This window comes from Terrapene carolina, unplaced genomic scaffold, assembly GCF_002925995.2.
Source record: "Terrapene carolina triunguis isolate 2854851 unplaced genomic scaffold, T_m_triunguis-2.0 Scaffold68, whole genome shotgun sequence".
NCBI lineage: Eukaryota > Metazoa > Chordata > Testudines > Emydidae > Terrapene > Terrapene triunguis.
The window spans coordinates 1,061,422-1,079,819 of record NW_020664419.1 but is presented as its reverse complement, the minus strand read 5'-3'; the positions used below and the strand labels follow the sequence as shown (position 1 = coordinate 1,079,819).

Below are 18,398 nucleotides of genomic sequence, written 5' to 3'. Positions count from 1 at the left end.
ACTCACAACCCTGGGTTTAGCAGGCCAGTGCTCAAACCACCGAGCTATCCCTCCCCCACAGCATGCAGGTGGGCTGGTGCTGAAGTTACTCCAAAGCAATAGAAGATGCTCCTTCACTGCAGGGGCCAGCCCAGGATAAAGCCCAGCTCTTCCCATTAATCAGCCGTGGATAGCACTGCCAGGCCCTTTGCTCACTCCTTCCCTGGGCCCAGGGGAGTCCACGTAAATCCCCCCAAGGAGAAGTTAAAGGAAAACCGTACCTCCGAAACCCGCGTCCCAGTTTCTGTTGGGGTCCACGCCGATGCAGGTCGACCCGGAGCTGATGGACCTGGTCTTACGCCACATGCGGTTCTGGGACAGAGGGGAGAATCGTTTGTCAGGGTGCCAGCCAGGGCCGTACGCTAACAGCCCTTTCCACAGGGCTGAGTGAGACTAGCGTCTCCTAGGGCCGATGGGTCACACCGCACTGGTGTCGAGAAAGTCTGTTCTCTAGGCACATAGGGGCCCGAGTCTCCTCTTGCTTAACTGGAGTGAATCCTCTGAAGTCAGTGTAGTTACACCAATATAAACGTGTGAGGAGAGCAGTAGCTGGGTGTTAGACAGGGACTCAGGAATCTTGGATTCTGTTCTAGGCTCTGCTATTGATTTGCTGGTTCACCATGGGCAAATAATTCTCCCTCTCTCTCCACTCCCACCCTTCGCCTGTCTTGGCCAACTCTTCGATGCAGGCTCCATCTCTCACTATGTGTCTGTACAGCAGCTACCAACATTGGTATCCTGAGCTTGGTTGGTGTCTCTACTCTAATACAGATATCAAACAATAATGCTATGGAGACTCAGGTGCCTACAATCTGGATAGATCAGGTCTCCTTTAACGTCTCTTGGGTGTACTTGTCTTGTTATAGCTAAATCCAGAGGCTCATGGTCAATTTCCCCAGACACAGCAAGGTCCAATTGAGTCTTTAACGCACATAGCAAGTTCTTCCCTGTTAAGACTGAAGCAAGCGCTGAGGCCTCCAGTGATTCTCCATGGCCTTTCACCTTTGTGTGGGCATTGCCCTATGTGCCAGGGGGGTAGAAATGGCTCCCATTACATAGCACTGAAGCAGTAGAGTATCAGGACCCAATACATGGGACCCCTCTTGCCACTCCCCATGCAGCCCCCCGCCTCCCTCCCCCTCCGCTCATGAGCTTGTTGCCTGGAAGTCCTGAGCCAGAGATCTGATCGCTCTTATAAAGGCCGGCTAAGGAGGCCAAGGAGAAATACCTTGGTGTGGGTGAAAGCAAAGCCATCGGGGTTGGTAACGATTTCCAGGAAGATGTCCAGGTTGTCCAGGATGGAGGTGAGAGAAGGGTCTTTGCCGTAATTATCAACAATCTGAACAGGGAGGCACAGGTGAGGAAGAGACGCCCTGAGGCCCAGGCACATTAGTCATTCTAGCACTGGGCTTCATTGCACTCATAGGGCCAGAGCCACAACCCGCGTCAATTAGCTGTCACTTCACGCCAGCTGAGAACCTGGCCCATTATCCCTCGCCAGCGGCAAGGCGTGAAAGCCTGCCATTTTGGGGGCCTGTTTCAAGGGAGCAGGGAGCTTATTCCACCCTTTTCCGGCCTCCGTGCACAATTCCTGCCTCTGCTAGGGCCCAACCCTCTCACAGAAGTAGCACCACCGACTTCACCAGCTCTCAGCTGTCATGACTATGTCAGGTGAGCTTGATGCTGCCTCTAGGTCAAGCACATCCCTCCCAGCTAGTGGGGTCCCCTGTCTCTCTTCATGCCTCATCCTGGAATGTGCCATGTGCCATGCTCAGCTGAAACCTTCTTTGCAAACAAGACTCCGCTGGCCTGAGTGATCCATTCCCGGGAGTGGATGCCGGTGTCGATCCAAATAGCGGGGCGCTTGGTTCCTCCAGTGCTGAACTGCATGGAAAAGCAAAGATGTAGAGGGTTGATTTTCTGCAGTGCAGCTCCCCCCATCCTTTAGTACCACGGATCTGAATGCTGCTCAGGCAACCCCTCAGGGAGTCTATGCCATGCCGGATGTCTCTGAGCTTCAGAGATCTCCCTCCCCCTTTTTAAATGACATCATGCTTAGGAACAGGGAGCTCATATATTCCCAGAGGAGCCGTCGTCCATAATGACCAGACCTTATGGCTCTTGATAGATACACTGTATTGTATATTTCTTCACTCATCCCTGAAATGCAGCTGCTTCTGGGGTGGAACATGGCAACAGCACTAGACTGTAGTTTATGAAAGCAGGCAAACAATTTTGGGGGAATTTTAAGTCAGCAGAATGTACTAATTACCCAGGTTGGAATTTAACCCCAGCACCAGGGTTACTGACTGTACCCCTGCAAAATGTGTTGTGGGAATCTTTAATGACCATACGGGGTCAGGACCACCACTTTACGTCTCATCCAAAAGACGGCATCTCCAGGAGCACAAGTGCCCTCTATGTCATGCCAGGGCATTGGCTTAGCACTGATTCAGAGGGAAGAACTGAGTCACACACCTGGCAGAAAAATGTCTATCAAAAGTTTTTCAACGGAAAATGGGTTTTCTGACACAAAGGAAATTTTCACAAAAAGCATCCAGGTTTGTCCTAGATTTTTAGTTGTTTTGACCAAAACTCAAACATTTCCAAAGTAAAATGTCATTTTTGTCTAAATTTTTGTGCAGGAAAAATCTCATCTCTAGGGAATCACCTAATGAGTCCCAAATCCCATTCCCTGGGTTCTCCTGGAAGGCCACCAGCCAAGGCTTGACTTGGTCCCATGGAAGATAATAGAAGAGGCCATCATGGGGCAAACTCTGTCCACCAGAACTCAGAAAGGGGGGTTGAAAGCAATTAAAATATTCCCCAGGAAAGACTAGCTGGCAGGGGGCAGAGCAAGAGAGGGGTAAATATGCTTTGCTGAATCGCTGTGGTGGTATTTAGGAAGTAAATGCCTCTTTGCTAACTAGCAATGGCAGAACTTCATTAACAAGGAAGCTAGATTATCCTACTGCTCACACCAGGTTTTCACCAGGGTAACTCCACTGAAGTTACTGCTGATTTACACTGGTGCAACAAAAAGTAGGGGTTGAGCTTGTGTGTTTACACAGCGTATGTGGGCTGATTCTCTTCGCCCCTGCTATACATCAGGAGTTACTCCACTGAGGTTCGTGGAGGTACAGCGACAAGAAGTCGGTGTGAGAGCCGAATCAGGCCCCGTGTCTACCCCCTGTGACTTTACCTTCAGGACGTTGAGAGGGCGGCCTTCGTAACTGTTGCCGATCTGAATTTTGCTGACCAGGTTTGGATTTGCCTCGACCAATAAGTCCATGAAGTCGTAGATCTGGCGTATAAAGAGGACGCTGGAGTTAGGTCTAAACGGCAGATTGGTGTACACCTGTGTTGGCCCCACACTCCCTTTGCTTCAGATAACCCCTGGGACTATTTTATAGTTTGACTCCAGTGCTTTCTGATCCATGACGTAGGGCGTGGGGAGGGGCTATCCAATCCTTATCTTCCCTTTACCAAACTTTAAACACAAACGTTTGCCATTGGTATATAGCTGCCCAGGAGGAGACCTTTCTAACTAAACTGCTTGCTGAAATCTTTGAATGGGGACTTTCATTCGCTCTTCCTTGTGTTGCCCAGCTGCTGTTGTGTATCCGACTGCAGTACACGCCAGAAAGTCTCAGATGATATGGGCAAGTGGATATCTTTTCTTTTTGTTTTTGCATTGAAAATGCAATGAATTGTGGGTGAAAAATTAGAAGCCGGTGTGACACTGCACCCCATATTCTTCATAGTGATATTATTATTATATGATTATGGCATAATTATGATACATTTTATGCAAGATGGGTCATGTGAGATGTCATTGAAAAAGTTATGATTTGCTGATTATGGTTATCCTATTTGTATGCATGTATCATTCTTGTATCTGAAGTTATGAATATTGACTATGTATCTGTATTTCAAATGTAGTTACACCTGGGTAATGCCCACTAGATAAGATGCTTTCAGTCTAGATAGCTGGGTGGGGAAGGGCCTATTCAGGGCAATGAGCTATTAGGGACAACAATAGGCCTTAGGAAAAGCTTATCTCCTACCTGGTGAGCGTTTCTGAGAACGCTACAGACAACCTGCAAGTAATGGCTGCTATGACTCTACAAGGACATGTGACCAGACCACATGATGCTAGACTCCATCTTGGGATGTCAGTATTTTTCCACAGACTGGTCTGGGAACCAGCTTTGGAACAAAGGGTTCCCGCCATATGCAAAAGCTATATAAGGCAGGAAGTGACGTCATCTGTTGTTCTTCACTTTCCACCCAAGAAGACTCCTGGAAACACCTGAGGAACAAGGACTGAACTGGGGGAAGTGCTGGACCCAGGCTAATGGGATTTCTAGCCTATGCATGAAAGGCCTGGGGATTCCAAGCTGTCAAGCAAATGCAGCTTGCCCCTTAAAGATCTGCAGCCTGCTTGTATCATCTGTTAGGGTGAGAATCTACTAATTCATATCCAGTCTATCTAGTATATTAAGCTTAGTTTGCGTTTTTTGTTTATTTGCTAGGTAATCTGCTTTGATCAGTTTGCTACCACTTATAATCACTTAAAATCTATCATTTGTAGTTAATAAACTTGTTTTTGTTTTAATCTAAACCAGTGAGCTTTGACTGGAGTGCTTGGGGGAAATCTCTGCTTGGTTACCACAAGTGTGCACAGTCCTCTTCACATTGAGGGAGAGACGGACCGGGTGTTAAACCCATATGCTGGCCAGCTTTGACCAGGGCAGGACAGTACTGCTCTGGAGTCCTGGGCTGGGAAGCTGGTGGTTAGAGAGCCCTGCATGTAACTGCAGCTGGATGTGTTCCTACCCATGTGAATGTGGTGAAAGCGGAAGTTTGGAGGGCTTTGCAGCTTGTCACAGCAGTACAGTGTGAGAGAGAGCCGAGGCTGGTGGGTCAGGGGGCTCAGTGGTACCCCAGTTTCAGGTGGCACCCCGGGGTGAACCCATCACAGCCAGTTTGGAGCCTTTAAAATCAGCCTCCAAAGTGTCCCAGCACCTCAACCCAGCAGAGAGAGCAATTCCAAAATGCATCTTTCCCACAGTGCAAAGTGTGTGCCCACGCATGGGCTTTGCTTTGCGTGGCAGCCTAAGTGGAGAGGGTGCATGTGGCCTATTCAATGGTGAAAGCCTGTCTCATATTCTCCTTCTGCAAATGCGCCTCTCAGACCCTCGTGGGTCACATGTCAATGGGTGAGCACCGGCCGTTACCTCATCCAGAGTGTGGTAAGAGGCGTAGTTAAAAGTCTCCACAGACCGGGGCATGAAATGATGACTTATCATCTGAGTCTGTTCCTCATCCACCAGCGCCTAGAAGAGGCAGGGAGAAGAGTCTGTTAGGAAGGACTAGTCATGCAGAGGCATCACCAAGAGCAGGCAGGCTTTGGAGAAGAAAGAGCATTGGTTATACCGAGGAGAACATGCCTTTCATTTCTGTGCACCTGCTTCCCTCTATAAATGGCTGAGCTTTGACTACGAGTTACAATTATTGGGCCAAACCCTTTCTCAGTTTCTATTCAGTCTGATTCTTTGCTTTCAGGATCTGATCATCCAATGAGCGTTTGTCCCGTGAGCAGAGTTTCAACGGAATGAGCTCTCAGGTTTGCCTGGAGAATTTCAATTAGGCTCAGTTGAATTTAGCTCTTGACCAAACTCACTTGTTATTTTCCTGATTCACCACCAGGCCCTTAAAAACAATGGGCCAAAACTTTCTCTCAGTTACACACCTGTGCAACGCTATTGCCTTCTGTGGAATTGAAAGCATGGATCCAACAGACGGCAGAACTTGGCTTTGTATCCTCAAACACAAAGGAGTCGAGCTGATGTAACTTAGGAGGAGACTTTGGCCCTGGAGATAACTCACAGGGTCACAGCGAGTTTAATGCAATATCTCTGGTTTCCTGACCCACCCCTCTCTGCAGGGCATCTAGTCCTCTGCACATCCAGCACTCACCTGTAGGTCATCTATCAGGATGGAATAGCGAATGCCGTTGGACTCTAGGAAGATTTTGACGGCTTGAAGGCTGGTGAAGGGAATGCGTACATCTATAGGAACGTCTGGGCCTCCAGGTCCCCGCCAGAAATCCAGCTGGCAAAGAGCATAAGAACATAAGTATCAGGGGGGTAGCCGTGTTAGTCTGTATCCACAAAAACAACAAGGAGTCCAGTGGCACCTTAAAGACTAACAGATTTATTTGGGCATAAGCTTTCGTGGGTAAAAAACCCACTTCTTCAGATGCACTTCACTTCACTTCTTCTTGCATCTGAAGAAGTGAGGTTTTTTACCCATGAAAGCTTGTGCCCAAATAAATCTGTTAGTCTTTAAGGTGCCACTGGACTCCTTGTTGTTTTTAAGAACATAAGAACGGCCATACTGGATCAGACCAAAGGGCCATCTAGCTCAGTACCCTGTCTTCTGACAGTGGCCAATGCCAGGTGCCCCAGAGGGAATGAAGAGAACAGGTTGGGGGCAGGGATAGCTCAGTGGTTTGAGCATTGGCCTGCTAAACCCAGGGTTGTGAGTTCAATCCTTGAGGGGGCCATTTAGGGATCTGGGACAAAAATCTGTCTGGGGATTGGTCCTGCTTTAAGCAGGGGATTGGACTAGATGACCTCCTGAGGTCCCTTCCAACCCTGGTATTCTAGGTAACCATCAAGTGATCCATCCCCTGTCCCTCATTCCCAGCTTCTGGCAAACAGAGGCTAGGGATACCATCCCTGCCCATCCTGACTAATAGCCATTGATGGACCAATCCTCCATGAACTTATCTAGTTCTTTTTTGAACAAAGACAAAACAAATAACCATCAGCAGTCTTAGAAATATTTGGACCTGTCAGCCAGCCAGGGGTGCTTTTCAGTGCACTGCAGGAGTATTTCGTTGCATGAAATCAGGAGATGTTTCCCCAGTGTAATTCAATGAGGGGCAATTCCTGAAGTCCCTACATAATGAAGGACCTAATGGTTGTGTAAGGGGTTTTAGCTCTAGAAAGGCAGGGGAAGAAATCGGTTCACTCTTGAGGTGAGATGGAGCTATCATAAGGGCTGAGCAAGCTTAATAGGTGCCTCCAGAGATGAAGAGAGGTATTAAGAGGTGAATGGCAAATATAATTCCTAAGTGAGGGACATGTGCATTAGTAAAATTCAGCCATTTCAGTTGCAAACTTTTGTCTCCGTTTTGATTTGGGTCGGGATCTTGTGGCACTCTGTACCTCAAAGCAGCACCCTGCAACCCCCATCTCCAGCCCTGCCATATAATTGTGACATATTTTATACAAAGCATGTCATGGACGATATCGTATGAAAGCTCATGATCTGCTGAAACCCACTGTTCTGTATATGTCTAGCATTAGTGTGTATCAAGTTATGAGATTTTGCTGTATGGTTGCTACTGAAATACATTGTCAGTTGGCTAGTGACCTACAAAGGAGGCGAACCACTCCCAGGCGGGCGTTCAGTGACCATTAATCAGCAGGGGAGTTGTAATCAAGGGATTTACAATGCAATGACTGTTGCACAAGCACCACACAATGGGGCCTGCTCGACTCTACGACTCAGTTGCACAAGACGACACCAGGGAGATCGCTGTGACTCAGGGAAGTTTCGTGAGTGGCTCTGGGAGCATACCCACAATCTAGCTGGTCGTGGGGCTCCACTTGCTGTTGTGCTGAGTGATCACAGAGCCTGGAGGGGTTTGCTGCTTAGCACTAGCAAAGCATCCCGAGAGACAGCCCAGGCTGGAGAGTTAAGGGGGCAGAACAGTACCCCAGTTCCAAGCTGCACCCCGGGGGTCCCGTCACAGATCCCAAACCCTTTTGGGGGGCGTTTTTGAAGTCTGAACCTAGGGATGGATTCCAATTTCTAACATGCCCCTCCCTTTATAATGGACCACACCTGAGCCCCGGCTCCAAAAACCTCCCCCCGGGGGTGCACATGAGACATTTTTCTGGATCTGATCCCATCTCTAGATTAAAGCCACGTGGGGGTTGCACACCCTGAGGTTCACCATCACAACAGGCACTAATTGTTCCCCTTTCCTGGCAGTCTCAGCAGAGGCCCTGGAGACTGAACTCCTCTAGAGATGGTCCCTCCCAGCCAGGGTTGAGCCATATTGCTACGGGCCCATGTGTAACCAGTTCTAGGGACATGGCTGATCTGCGCCTTCCCGTTACCTGTAGCTCCTGCAGCTCCTCCAGCTCCTTCACCTTCTCCACACTGGCTTCATCGGCAACGAAGATACGGAGCACCTGGTTCCTGTGCAGACGGAGAGGAGTTACGGGGGATCGTGGAGGAGAGTTTGAAGGAAGTGAGACTGGAGCAAGCGATGGAACGCCGAGGGGTTCACACACCCTTCAGTTGGGATGTTAGAATGTGGTCTATGTGATGGACATCATTAGGCATCGTACTATTCAGCTCTCGTGTGTGGCTTCCCATCCTCAGATCACAAAGTACTTTACAAAGGCAGGTAAGTGCCATTACGCCCATTTTACAGATGGGGACGCTGGACAGGAGAGGACTTGCCCAGGGTCCGACAGGAATTCAGTGGCCAAGCCAGGACTAGCACCCAGGTATCTTGATTCTCAGCCCTATGCCTTATCATATGGACCATGCAGTAGCATTAGTCATTCAACGAGTGCCATGGGTGTGCTTGGTATTGGCCAAACTATAGAAGGAAATAGAGTCGTGCCCCGAGCAGGAACAAGTTCTAGCAGTAAGACCCTACTGTCGGTAACTCCACAGGCAATAGAGTCATAGAGTTAAAGGCAAGGCGGGACCAGATCATCTAGTTTGGGCTCTTAATACATCCCCACCACTCAGCACCAGCAAACTAAACTACACTGGGACTTCACACAGGAGTAGTCTCACAGGCAAACCCATTGATGTCTGGTTGCGCTGCAAAGGGATAGTCTCCCCTTGACCACACCAGCGAGAGTTACACACTCACGTAACAAACCCACATTCCTACGGATACCAAGAACACCCAGAGTTATAATTAATGACAACACAAGTTACGAAAGGTTGGGACACCTCAGGCTTCATGGCTTAAGCCAACCCTTAATTATTAAGGTATGTCTACACAGCCCTCAGCAGCAAGCTTCCCGGCCTGGGTCACCGAACTAGGGCTCGCACGATCACCCTAAAAACAGCCGTGCGAACAACGCTTTTTAGTTACAACTCTGGTTGGAGCTCGGGCTCGGAAGCCCACCTGCTTCCTAGGCCTCAGAGCCCAGGCTCCGGCCCAAGCTACACATCTCCACAGCTATTTGTAGAGCAGAAGTGTGAGCCCCACAAGTCTGTCACCTCAGCTGCTACGGGCTGTGTAGACCAGTTTTAGAGACCAGGATGAAACCTGGGGTGCAAGGGGCAGATTACCCCACGTCTGCGACTGTGGGGTAACTACACCTTCCTCTGAGGCATCTGCCACTGTCAGGGATGGGATTCTGGATTGGATGGGCCTTGGGTCAGATCCAGACTGGTCCTTCCTCTGTTCCTGTCGCTCTCGCTCACATCCCAGGATTAGAACGCACACACAACAGGACAGTCAGCCAGCCGTGTGAAACCCAGTGAACGGGGACCATGTCCCCGTGGGGACTCCAGAGACCCCTTCTGAACGTTCTAGGGGCCTGACCCAGCAGCAGTGTGCCCTCTAATTTTTCCCCACACGTGTGCGGAATGATTTTTATGTGACACATCACACAAATGTGTGAACCATCACCTCCATATTGGTTCACATAACAAAATTCATCTGGCGGGGGTGGGGCGAGGGGTTCAGAATATGGGTGGGGGCTCAGGACTGGGACAGAAGGTTGGCTTGCGGGGGGCTGAGAGCCCCATCTGGGGGTGTGGGCTCTGGGGTGGGGCCGGGGATGAGGGGCTCAGGGCTGGGGCAGAGGGTTGGGGGGGGTGAGGGCTCTGGCTGGGGGTGCAGGCTCTGGGGTGGGGCTGGGGATGGGGGGTTTGGGGTGCAGGAGGGTGTTCCGGGGCTATGGCGGGGAGAGAGGACTCCCCCCAGATCCCTCTCTCCGCAGCAGTACCTGGGCTGTGGGGGAGAGGCACCTCTCCCCTGGCTGCAGCAGCTCCGGGGCTGGGGCCACGGGATAGATGCCTCCCCCCTGGCTGCACCAGGTCCGTGGCTGGGCTGGGGACGGCGGGGAGGGGCATCTCTCCCGGCTGCAGCCGGAGTGCCTGCGAGGTGCATAATAGGCTGTGGCACGGCCACACAGCTTAGAGGGAATTCAGCCCAGCAGTTGGGCCAAACCCTGAGTGCCAGATGCAGTGTTTACACAGCCCGTATGAAAACAACGAGGCGTCTGGTGGCACCTTGAAGACTAACAGATTTATTTGGGCATAAGCTTTTGTGGGTAAATAAACCCCACTTCTTCAGATGCAAGGAGTGAAAATTACAGATACAGGAATAAATATATATTGCCGTGGTTCTCAAACTTTTGTACGGGTGACCCCTTTCACACAGCAAGATTCTGAGTGTGACCCCCCGCCCCCTTATAAATGAAAAACACTTTTCAATATATTTAATACCATTCTAAATGCTGGAGGCAAACCGGGGTTTGGGGTGGAGGCTGACAGCTCGCGACCCCCGCCATGTAATACCTTCGCAACTCCCTGAGGGGTCCCAACCCCCAGTTTGAGAACCCCTGATATATTGGCACATGAAGAGAAGGGAGTTACCTTACATGTTGAAGGCCAGTTTAGTCAGGGTGGATGTGGACACCTCCTCATCAATTATTGGGAGTGGACCACATCCACCCTGACTAAATTGGCCTTCAACATTGGTTCTCCACTTGTGAGGTAACTCCCTTCTCTTCATGTGCCAGTATATATTTATGCCTGTATCTGTAATTTTCACTCCATGCATCTGAAGAAGTGGGTTTTTTACCCACAAAAGCTTATGCCCAAACAAATCTGTTAGTCTTTAAAGTGCCACCGGACTCCTCGTTGCTTTTGTGGACACAGACTAACACGCTTATCCCCTGATGGGAGCTTTGCCTGAGTAAGGGGCGCAGGAGTGGGCTGGTGACTAATAATGTGGATGTTAGCGTGAGTAAGGGCAGCTGGAGGTAGCCCACTGATGTCCTAGTGCAGAGCATGTTGCCTCTGCTGCAGATGGTCCCTTCAGCAGGGGCACCATTTGGAGGGTCAAGGGGGGCTCCCACCCCCAAATTTCATACAGGCAGTGTGCTCCCAGGCAGCGCTCTTAACCACAGCACAGCGTGACTGTGGAGTGTGAGTTCCCAGAAGAGAGGTGCGGCTCCCAGTTTGTGCCCCTGGGGCAGGCAGGCAGGATTTTCCTTACAAACAGAGGCAGGGTGATTAAGATAAGAAAGGGCTGGTGATTAAATTAAGGATCTGGAAGTTGTTAGATGAGCCTGTTAGTCTTAAAGGTGCCACAGAACCCTCTGTTCCTGTAAAACAGGAATCCCTCTGCAGGACCTGAGGAGGTGTTGACGGGGACACAGAAGAAATACAGCCAAGCCCTCTAAGCCAAGTTTACATTCAGAAAAGAGGGAGTTTTGAGGGGTGTATGTGAAAAGAAGGGGGCCAAAACCCAGGGAAGGGCGAGCAGGGGTACAGAGACGTTCCCACTCTACCTGTGGTACTGATGTGGCCCCATCACCATAGTGCTTGAGCGCCTCACAATGTCTAACCTGTTTCTCCTCACAGCCCCTCTGCAGTCGAGCAGGCCTGTTATCCCCATTGTACAGATGGGGCACTGAGGCACAGAGAGACCAACAGCCAGATTTTCAAAGGTATTTAGACACCTAGTGGGATTTTCAAAAGCACCTTGAAGGTTAGGTGTTTTGTAAACCCCACTAGCTGCCTAGCTGCACCTTTGGGTGCCTAAAAATCTCTGAAACTCTGTCCCTAAGGCACTGGGCCAGGGCCAGCCTTAGGGAAAATGGCACCCTGGGCAAACTTGTATTTTGGTGCCACCCCATCACCCCTGGCCCCCTCGGGTTCCCCACCCCCCATCACCTCTGGGCCCCACTGCCTCCCCCCGGTGCTTAATTTGTATTGAAAGAGGTGCCAGAGCTCAGCCCCGGGTGCTCTGATAGTGGGGGCTGCTGGCCGGGCACCCAGCTTTGAAGGCATCGCCACCGTCAGCAGCAGCGCGGAAGTAATGGAACATGGTGTATTGCCAACCTTACTTCTGCGCTGCTGCTGTGGCTCATGGTGCCTGGTGCTTGGCACTTGGCTCCATGCTTGTCACACAGGGGCTGCGTCTTGCCAGAGCCCACGGCCCTCCCGCAGCCCTCTGGCCACTCCTGGCTCACTAGGGGCACCGTTTCAGATTTTGGGAGGGTGGGCCAACTTTAACTGTGATTCCAGGGGCCACTTAGGCACCTGAAAACTCAAGGGTTGGGGGCGGGGGGATTGTTTGTTTTTTCGCAGATAACTTAGGAATTAGCTGACATGAGCACAGTATCTGATTCCCATATAAAGAAAGAAAAAATATACACAAACACCAATGACAGCCAGATTTTAAGTGTATATGTAAATTTAGAAGAATCAGGAGATAATACAGGGAGATATTCCCAATCCCAAGCCTTGAGGTATCAGTTCTGGAGCTTTAACACGGATCTCAGAGACACACGTTTGATACTTCGTACACTCTCTTTAGGCGAGAGAAATAAAAATAAATGAAATCTGCCTAAAATCTGCTTACGTTCTCTAACAGACACACTCTGTGTTACTGCCATTAGCTACAATATTTTAGTCAATTGTTTTCCACTCCACTAAAAATGTATTGACTTAATTTTAACATACCTGATTAAGGTGTTTTTTTCCCCCTCTCTCTTTTATTAAGAATGGGAATTTATTTTTCTAATTATTTTGGCATTTATGTTTACCAATCACAATCATGTACATCAGCAGACAGGCTACCAGGTCAGGGACAGGAACAGTGGGGCATCCCCCCTAGTCTGGAGGTATCCCCTTAGAACAGTGCCCTGGGCAGTCACCCAGCCTGCTCACCCCTAAGGCCAGGGACCCACACTGAGGTCATACAGGAAGTCCATGGTGGGAATAGAACCCATGTCTTGCAGGGCTAGCTCCCTATCCACTGGACCAGCCTATCTCTCTGCTACGTGCTGCAAACAAAGAGGACTCTGATAGATGGGATCAATACCAAGCAGGCCAGTTCTCTGAGACTCCAGCAATCAGTCCTAGCCGATTGGGAAGGATGTCGTGGTTGAGAGCATGAAAAGCAGCACAGGGGTCAGGAAGGCTGAAGAAAGAGTGAGAATGAGAGTCAGGTGAGAGGAGATCATTTAACCCTCAAGGGGTGGCAGGTTTTGCCCCAGGCTGGATCGTAGAGCAATGCCCGCTCTGTAATTTTAACTGAAAACCATCGTGTTTTGTCATTTTTTGTTCTGAGTCCAAGAAAAGGAAGGAACTAGAAAGTGTCGTATGAGCATCAGCTGTGTTTATGTCTCAAATTCTGAGGGTTTCAGCTGAATCGAGGCCCATTCCAGAACAAAGAACAGAAATTGCATCCACAGAGTCCATAAAGGCGACGATTATCGTCATGATTTGTATTATTCGCTGGGCACCAACTGTGTGCTCAGCACTGGTCAGCATATACCCGAAAACGTCGTCCCTGAGCCAACGCGTATAAGATGTGTAGCCCTGGGTAAGATGGCTCAGATTCTAAGTATGACGTGTATAGTTATTGAGAACATGTTAATGTCTATGAGTGGAAGCACCGAGAGCAATTTACTTAATTAAGGACTAGAAGATTTGACCCTCCAACCTTTTTTCAAGAGGAAGAGCTGCCCAGCGCTCCTGTGCCTGTTTATTTTCCTTTCTTGCCTGCAGTGGGCCTGATCTACCTCAGAAGTCTCCATTTTTTTCTCAACTTTAAAATGTGGAATTTTCTTGGTGTTTGGTTTTAAATAGTCTCCTGTGAGAACTGCAACCCAATCGCTGCAGCATTGTGTTGAAGGCTCTTCAGGAAAAGTAGTTAGCCTTTAAGCAGAAGTGAAAGCAGTGCTGCCAATTCTCATGATTTTGTCAGGAGTCTCATGATAATTATTGTCTTCCTTAAAGCCCCAGCTCCTGGAGTCAAGTGGATATGTGCTGATTTCAGCCTTCGTTCTTAAAGAAAAATGAAGTTTCTATCCCTTGTGGCTATGGAGAAAGCATTCCCAAATGTGACCCCCAGTGCCCCTACAAGCTCAAAAAGCAGAAGTCAAATAAAAATCTATTATTTTTACAAAATCTCATGATTTTTAAAGCCAATCTCATGATTTTTGGTGAGCCCGATTCATGATTTTTGAACATTTGGGGATGGCAATACTGTGAAAGTGACTTGAAAATGTCAGTTTCACTCCTGTTTAAAGTCAGTTTCTAGTCTAGTCTGGGGCAGAGGGTCGGTGTGTGGGAGTGAGGGCTACTGGGTGGGGCCGGGAATGAGGGGTTCAGGGTGTGTGGGGGGGTTCTGGGCTAGGGCAGGGGGTTGGGGTGTGGGAGGGGGTCAGGGCTCTGGGTTGGGGGTGCAGGCTCTGGGGTGGGGCCAGGGATGAGGCATTTGGGGTGCAGGAAGGGGTTCCAGGTTTGGGGGGGCTCGGGGCTGAGGCAGGGGGTTGGGGTGTGGGAGGGGGTCAGGGCTCTGGGCTGGGGCTGTGGATGAGGGGTTTGGGGTCTGGGTTAGCGGGGGCTCAGGGCTGGAGCAGGGGCTTGGGGTGTAGGAGGGGGTCAGGGCTCTAGGCAGGGGCTTGGGGTGCAGGAGGGAGTGCAGGAGGGGCTCCAGGTTTGGGGGGGCTCAGGACTGGGGCAGGGGATTGGGGCATGGTCACGGACTTACCTCCAGGGGCTCCCGGTCAGCGGCACAGCCGGGGTGCACCACGGACCGCGCTGCGCCCCGGAAGAGGCCAGCAGCAGGTCTGGCTCCTAGGTGGAGGCGCGCAAATGGCTCCGTGCGACTCTCACCCGCAGGAACCACCCCCACCCCCCAGTTCCCATTGGCCGGGAGTGCGGATCCGGTGCTCGGGGAGGGGTCAGCGCTCGGAGTCCTGTGGCCCCCCTGCCTAGAAACCAGACCCATTGCTGGCTGCTTCCGAGGCGCAGCACAGTATGGAAAAGTTAGGCACTAGCTTGCCTTAGCCGGGCAGCACCGTCGACGGGACTTTTAACGGCCCGGTCGGCGGTGCTGACCAGAGCAAGGCGACCCAGCGCCTTACATGCCGCGACCCAGTACTGGGTCGCGACCCACGGATTGAAAAACACTGCCTTAAGTGACTTGACACAAGATGTCAGAACATGTTAGTATTAGAGCTGAGTGGGTCTAATATTTATTTAATTTTCTTTCTTTATATAGGAATTAGATACAATGTTCCAGTAAGCTAATTTCTACGTTATTAGCTGCAAAAAAAACTAGAGTTTTCAGGTGCCCGTAGCCCCTGGAATCACGGTTGAAGTTGCCCCCCTCTACCAAAATCTGAAATGGTGCCTCTGCCCATCAGACAGGCTCCCTCTCTCCTGTGCTTTCGTCTATACAGCATCATCAGGCCAGCTCCTGGAGGAGCTGAGAATCCACAGCTCCTATTCCCTGCAGACCCCCCCTGCCTGGGATGAAGGGGGTGGAGACTTTGACCTACGGCACCAACCCCAGCTCCCTCATCCCTGTTGGCATCCCTCCTCTGGGGCTCCATGTGGAGGGGGTTTCCATCGGGGGTTGAGGGAAGGGCAGGTGACACACCATGCTCTACGGCACCGGTCCCTCCTTAGCCAGCAGGAGTTAGTGCTGCTTGAAAGAGAGTTAGCCCCAGCGCCAGTAGGGTAACTTTCCTCTGCAGGGAAGCAAAGAAATCTGCAGGGGACATGAATTCTGTGTGCGTGCAGTGGCGCAGAATTCCCCCAGAAGTAGGCCCAGCCAGTGCCAACCTGGTTCTCACTGGATTCCCGTTGCCAGGGAGGAGGAGGAGATTAATTGGGGTTGGTCCTGCTTTGAGCAGGGGGTTGGACTAGATGACCTCCTGAGGTCTCTTCCAACCCTGATCTTTTATGATTCTCTGATTCCGTTTGAGGGACCCCACAAGGGGAACCTAACAGAGTCTAGTGAGTTGCAATGTGGGGCCTAGCTAGCTATCTAGCTATCTGCTCCTCCCCGAGGTCCCATCCCCACTTCACCCCTTCCCCTAAGGCTCCGCCCTCACTCCCCGTCTTCCCACCCCGGCTCTGCCCCTTTCCCCTAGACACCCCCGATTAGCCGATCAGGGGTGCCACTAAACAGCTGTGGCTGGTGGGTGCTGAGCACCCACTATTTTTTTCCGTGGGTGCTCCAGACCCGGAGCATCCACCGAGTCATAGAAGATTAGGGTTGGAAGGGACCTCAGGAGGTCATCTAGTCCAACCCCCTGCTCAAAGCAGGACCAACCCCAACTAAATCATCCCAGTCTGGGCTTTGTCAAGCCTGACCTTAAAAACCTCTAAGGAAGGAGATTCCACCACTTCCCTAGGTAACCCATTCCAGTGCTTCACCACCCTCCTAGGGAAATAGTGTTTCCTAATATCCAACCTAGACCTCCCCCACTGCAACCTGAGACCATTGCTCCTTGTTCTGTCATCTGCCACCACTGAGAACAGCCTAGATCCATCCTCTTTGGAACCCACCTTCAGGTAGTTGAAGGCTGCTGTCAAATCCCCCCTCACTCTTCTCTTTTGCAGACTAAACGAGCCCGTGTCTATGTCTATAGACACTGAGTCGGTGTCTATGGGCCCTTATCACAGGGACACGTAGCCTAGTGGATAAAATGGTGAACTGAGACTCAGGAGACTTGTAGTCTAGTCCTGGCTCTGGGCTGCTGTTTAACCTGGGGCAACTCCTTCACTTGCCCAATTAGTAACATGGGGATAATGCTGCTGACTTCCTTTGCAAAGCCCTTTGCTGATGAAAGGTGCTGCGTAAGAGCGCGGTGTGGCTATCATTTTATGTTTCTATACTTGTAACATCTTCCATTCAAAACGTTTCCTGGGACAGAATGCTCGTCTCCTTTCATTCTTATGTCGCCAGCCGTTCCCTGAGATGAGGATCTACTGAAAGTACCAGTTGCTCTCGGTCTAATCTAGTTCATTCATTAGTATCTATGTTAAAGGGTCTGTCCCAGACACCCGTCACCCCAATATCTGGGCACACCGTGGTGCTTGGACTGAAGCTAGCAGACACCCTCCTGCCATATCCCCCCCGTAGCACTTTTCAGTACAGCTGCAGTTCATAGAATTACAGCAAAGTGGGGCAGGAAGGGCCCTCATGAAGACATCTAGTCCAGCCCCCTGCGCCGAGGCAGGACCCGATGCCCCTAGACCATCCTGCAGTGGCTGGAGCGCTGTGGGTTGCTTCTTCGTAACAGCTACTGACAAGGTTAAACTGGATTCCCTCTTCAAGCGAAAAGGTGACTTTTCTCCTCACCTACCATCCCTTCTTGTCCAGCTGCCTCCTGGGCGCCCTCTAGGGAGCTCACATGCCCATTGCAGAGACTCACCCCTGCTCTGTTCCATTAGCATCTGACCCATCTTTCCCTTTCCGCAGCTTGGGTTACAAGCAGCACATTCTCTGCTAAAAGAAGCAAGTCTCCTTCCAGCTGCGGCTCACTCTGCGGCTGGGGTGGGGATTGAAACCCCCAAGACCTGACACTACCCCTTTAACTAACTTCCCTGTCACATCAACTCGCAAGGCCACACGTTAACGTCAAACCCAGCTAGGGTGACCAGACAGCAAGTGTGAAAAATCAGGACGGGGGTGGGAGGTAATAGGCATCTATATAAGAAAAAGCCCCAAATATCGGGACTGTCCCTATAAAATCGGGACACCTGGTCACCCTAAACCCAGCCAAGGAGGAAGATCCCTGCAGGTTAAACTTCCATCTACCTACCCGACAAAGGTCTCCCTGCTGAAGGCTGCAGCCAGGAGAGCAGCAAACACCAACAGCCCCTTCATTTTCAGCTGAGCAGGATGCGCACTGGGAGATGGAGGCATTTTAAATACTGCTCCTGCCCCGGGCTGGCTCCAGCTGTAACCTTGTGCCGCAGCTCGGCTCTCAGCATGTGTCAACAGAGCCCTGCCTCCCCAGCCGGCCTCTTTCCCATGCTCAGCGCCCTGCCCTGTCAGGAAAGCGCCGACACCTTCTGTTCCCGCCTGATTGATGCCCAGGGAACGTGCCACCTGGAAAAGTGGCAATATTTGTCATCGCTGTGGTGGGCCTCAGCGCGATAGGATGGAATGACAGATCCACCCCCCCCACACACACACCCTGTGCCCCTCGCTTTGCAATCCCACCACTTGCTTGCAGCATGCAGACAGGAGGAAGCAGGGCTGC

The 18,398-nt window shown here is 50.9% G+C and overlaps 1 protein-coding gene across 1 annotated transcript in view; it reads right to left on the bottom strand.

Annotated features, from left to right (window-relative positions):
• LOC112122002 (carboxypeptidase A1-like) overlaps positions 1-18,058 on the bottom strand; it is a 23,026-nt gene extending 4,968 nt beyond the window's left edge. Inside the window, exons 1-8 of the mRNA XM_026648928.1 lie at positions 17,955-18,058; positions 8,238-8,319; positions 6,022-6,156; positions 5,280-5,378; positions 3,242-3,343; positions 1,822-1,923; positions 1,268-1,378; positions 261-351 (exon numbers count right to left, since the gene is read on the bottom strand). Of these exons, the coding sequence (XP_026504713.1) occupies positions 261-351; positions 1,268-1,378; positions 1,822-1,923; positions 3,242-3,343; positions 5,280-5,378; positions 6,022-6,156; positions 8,238-8,319; positions 17,955-18,058 (826 nt within the window). The remainder of the gene's footprint in view (positions 1-260; positions 352-1,267; positions 1,379-1,821; positions 1,924-3,241; positions 3,344-5,279; positions 5,379-6,021; positions 6,157-8,237; positions 8,320-17,954) is intronic.
• Between the last annotated feature and the right edge of the window lie 340 nt (positions 18,059-18,398).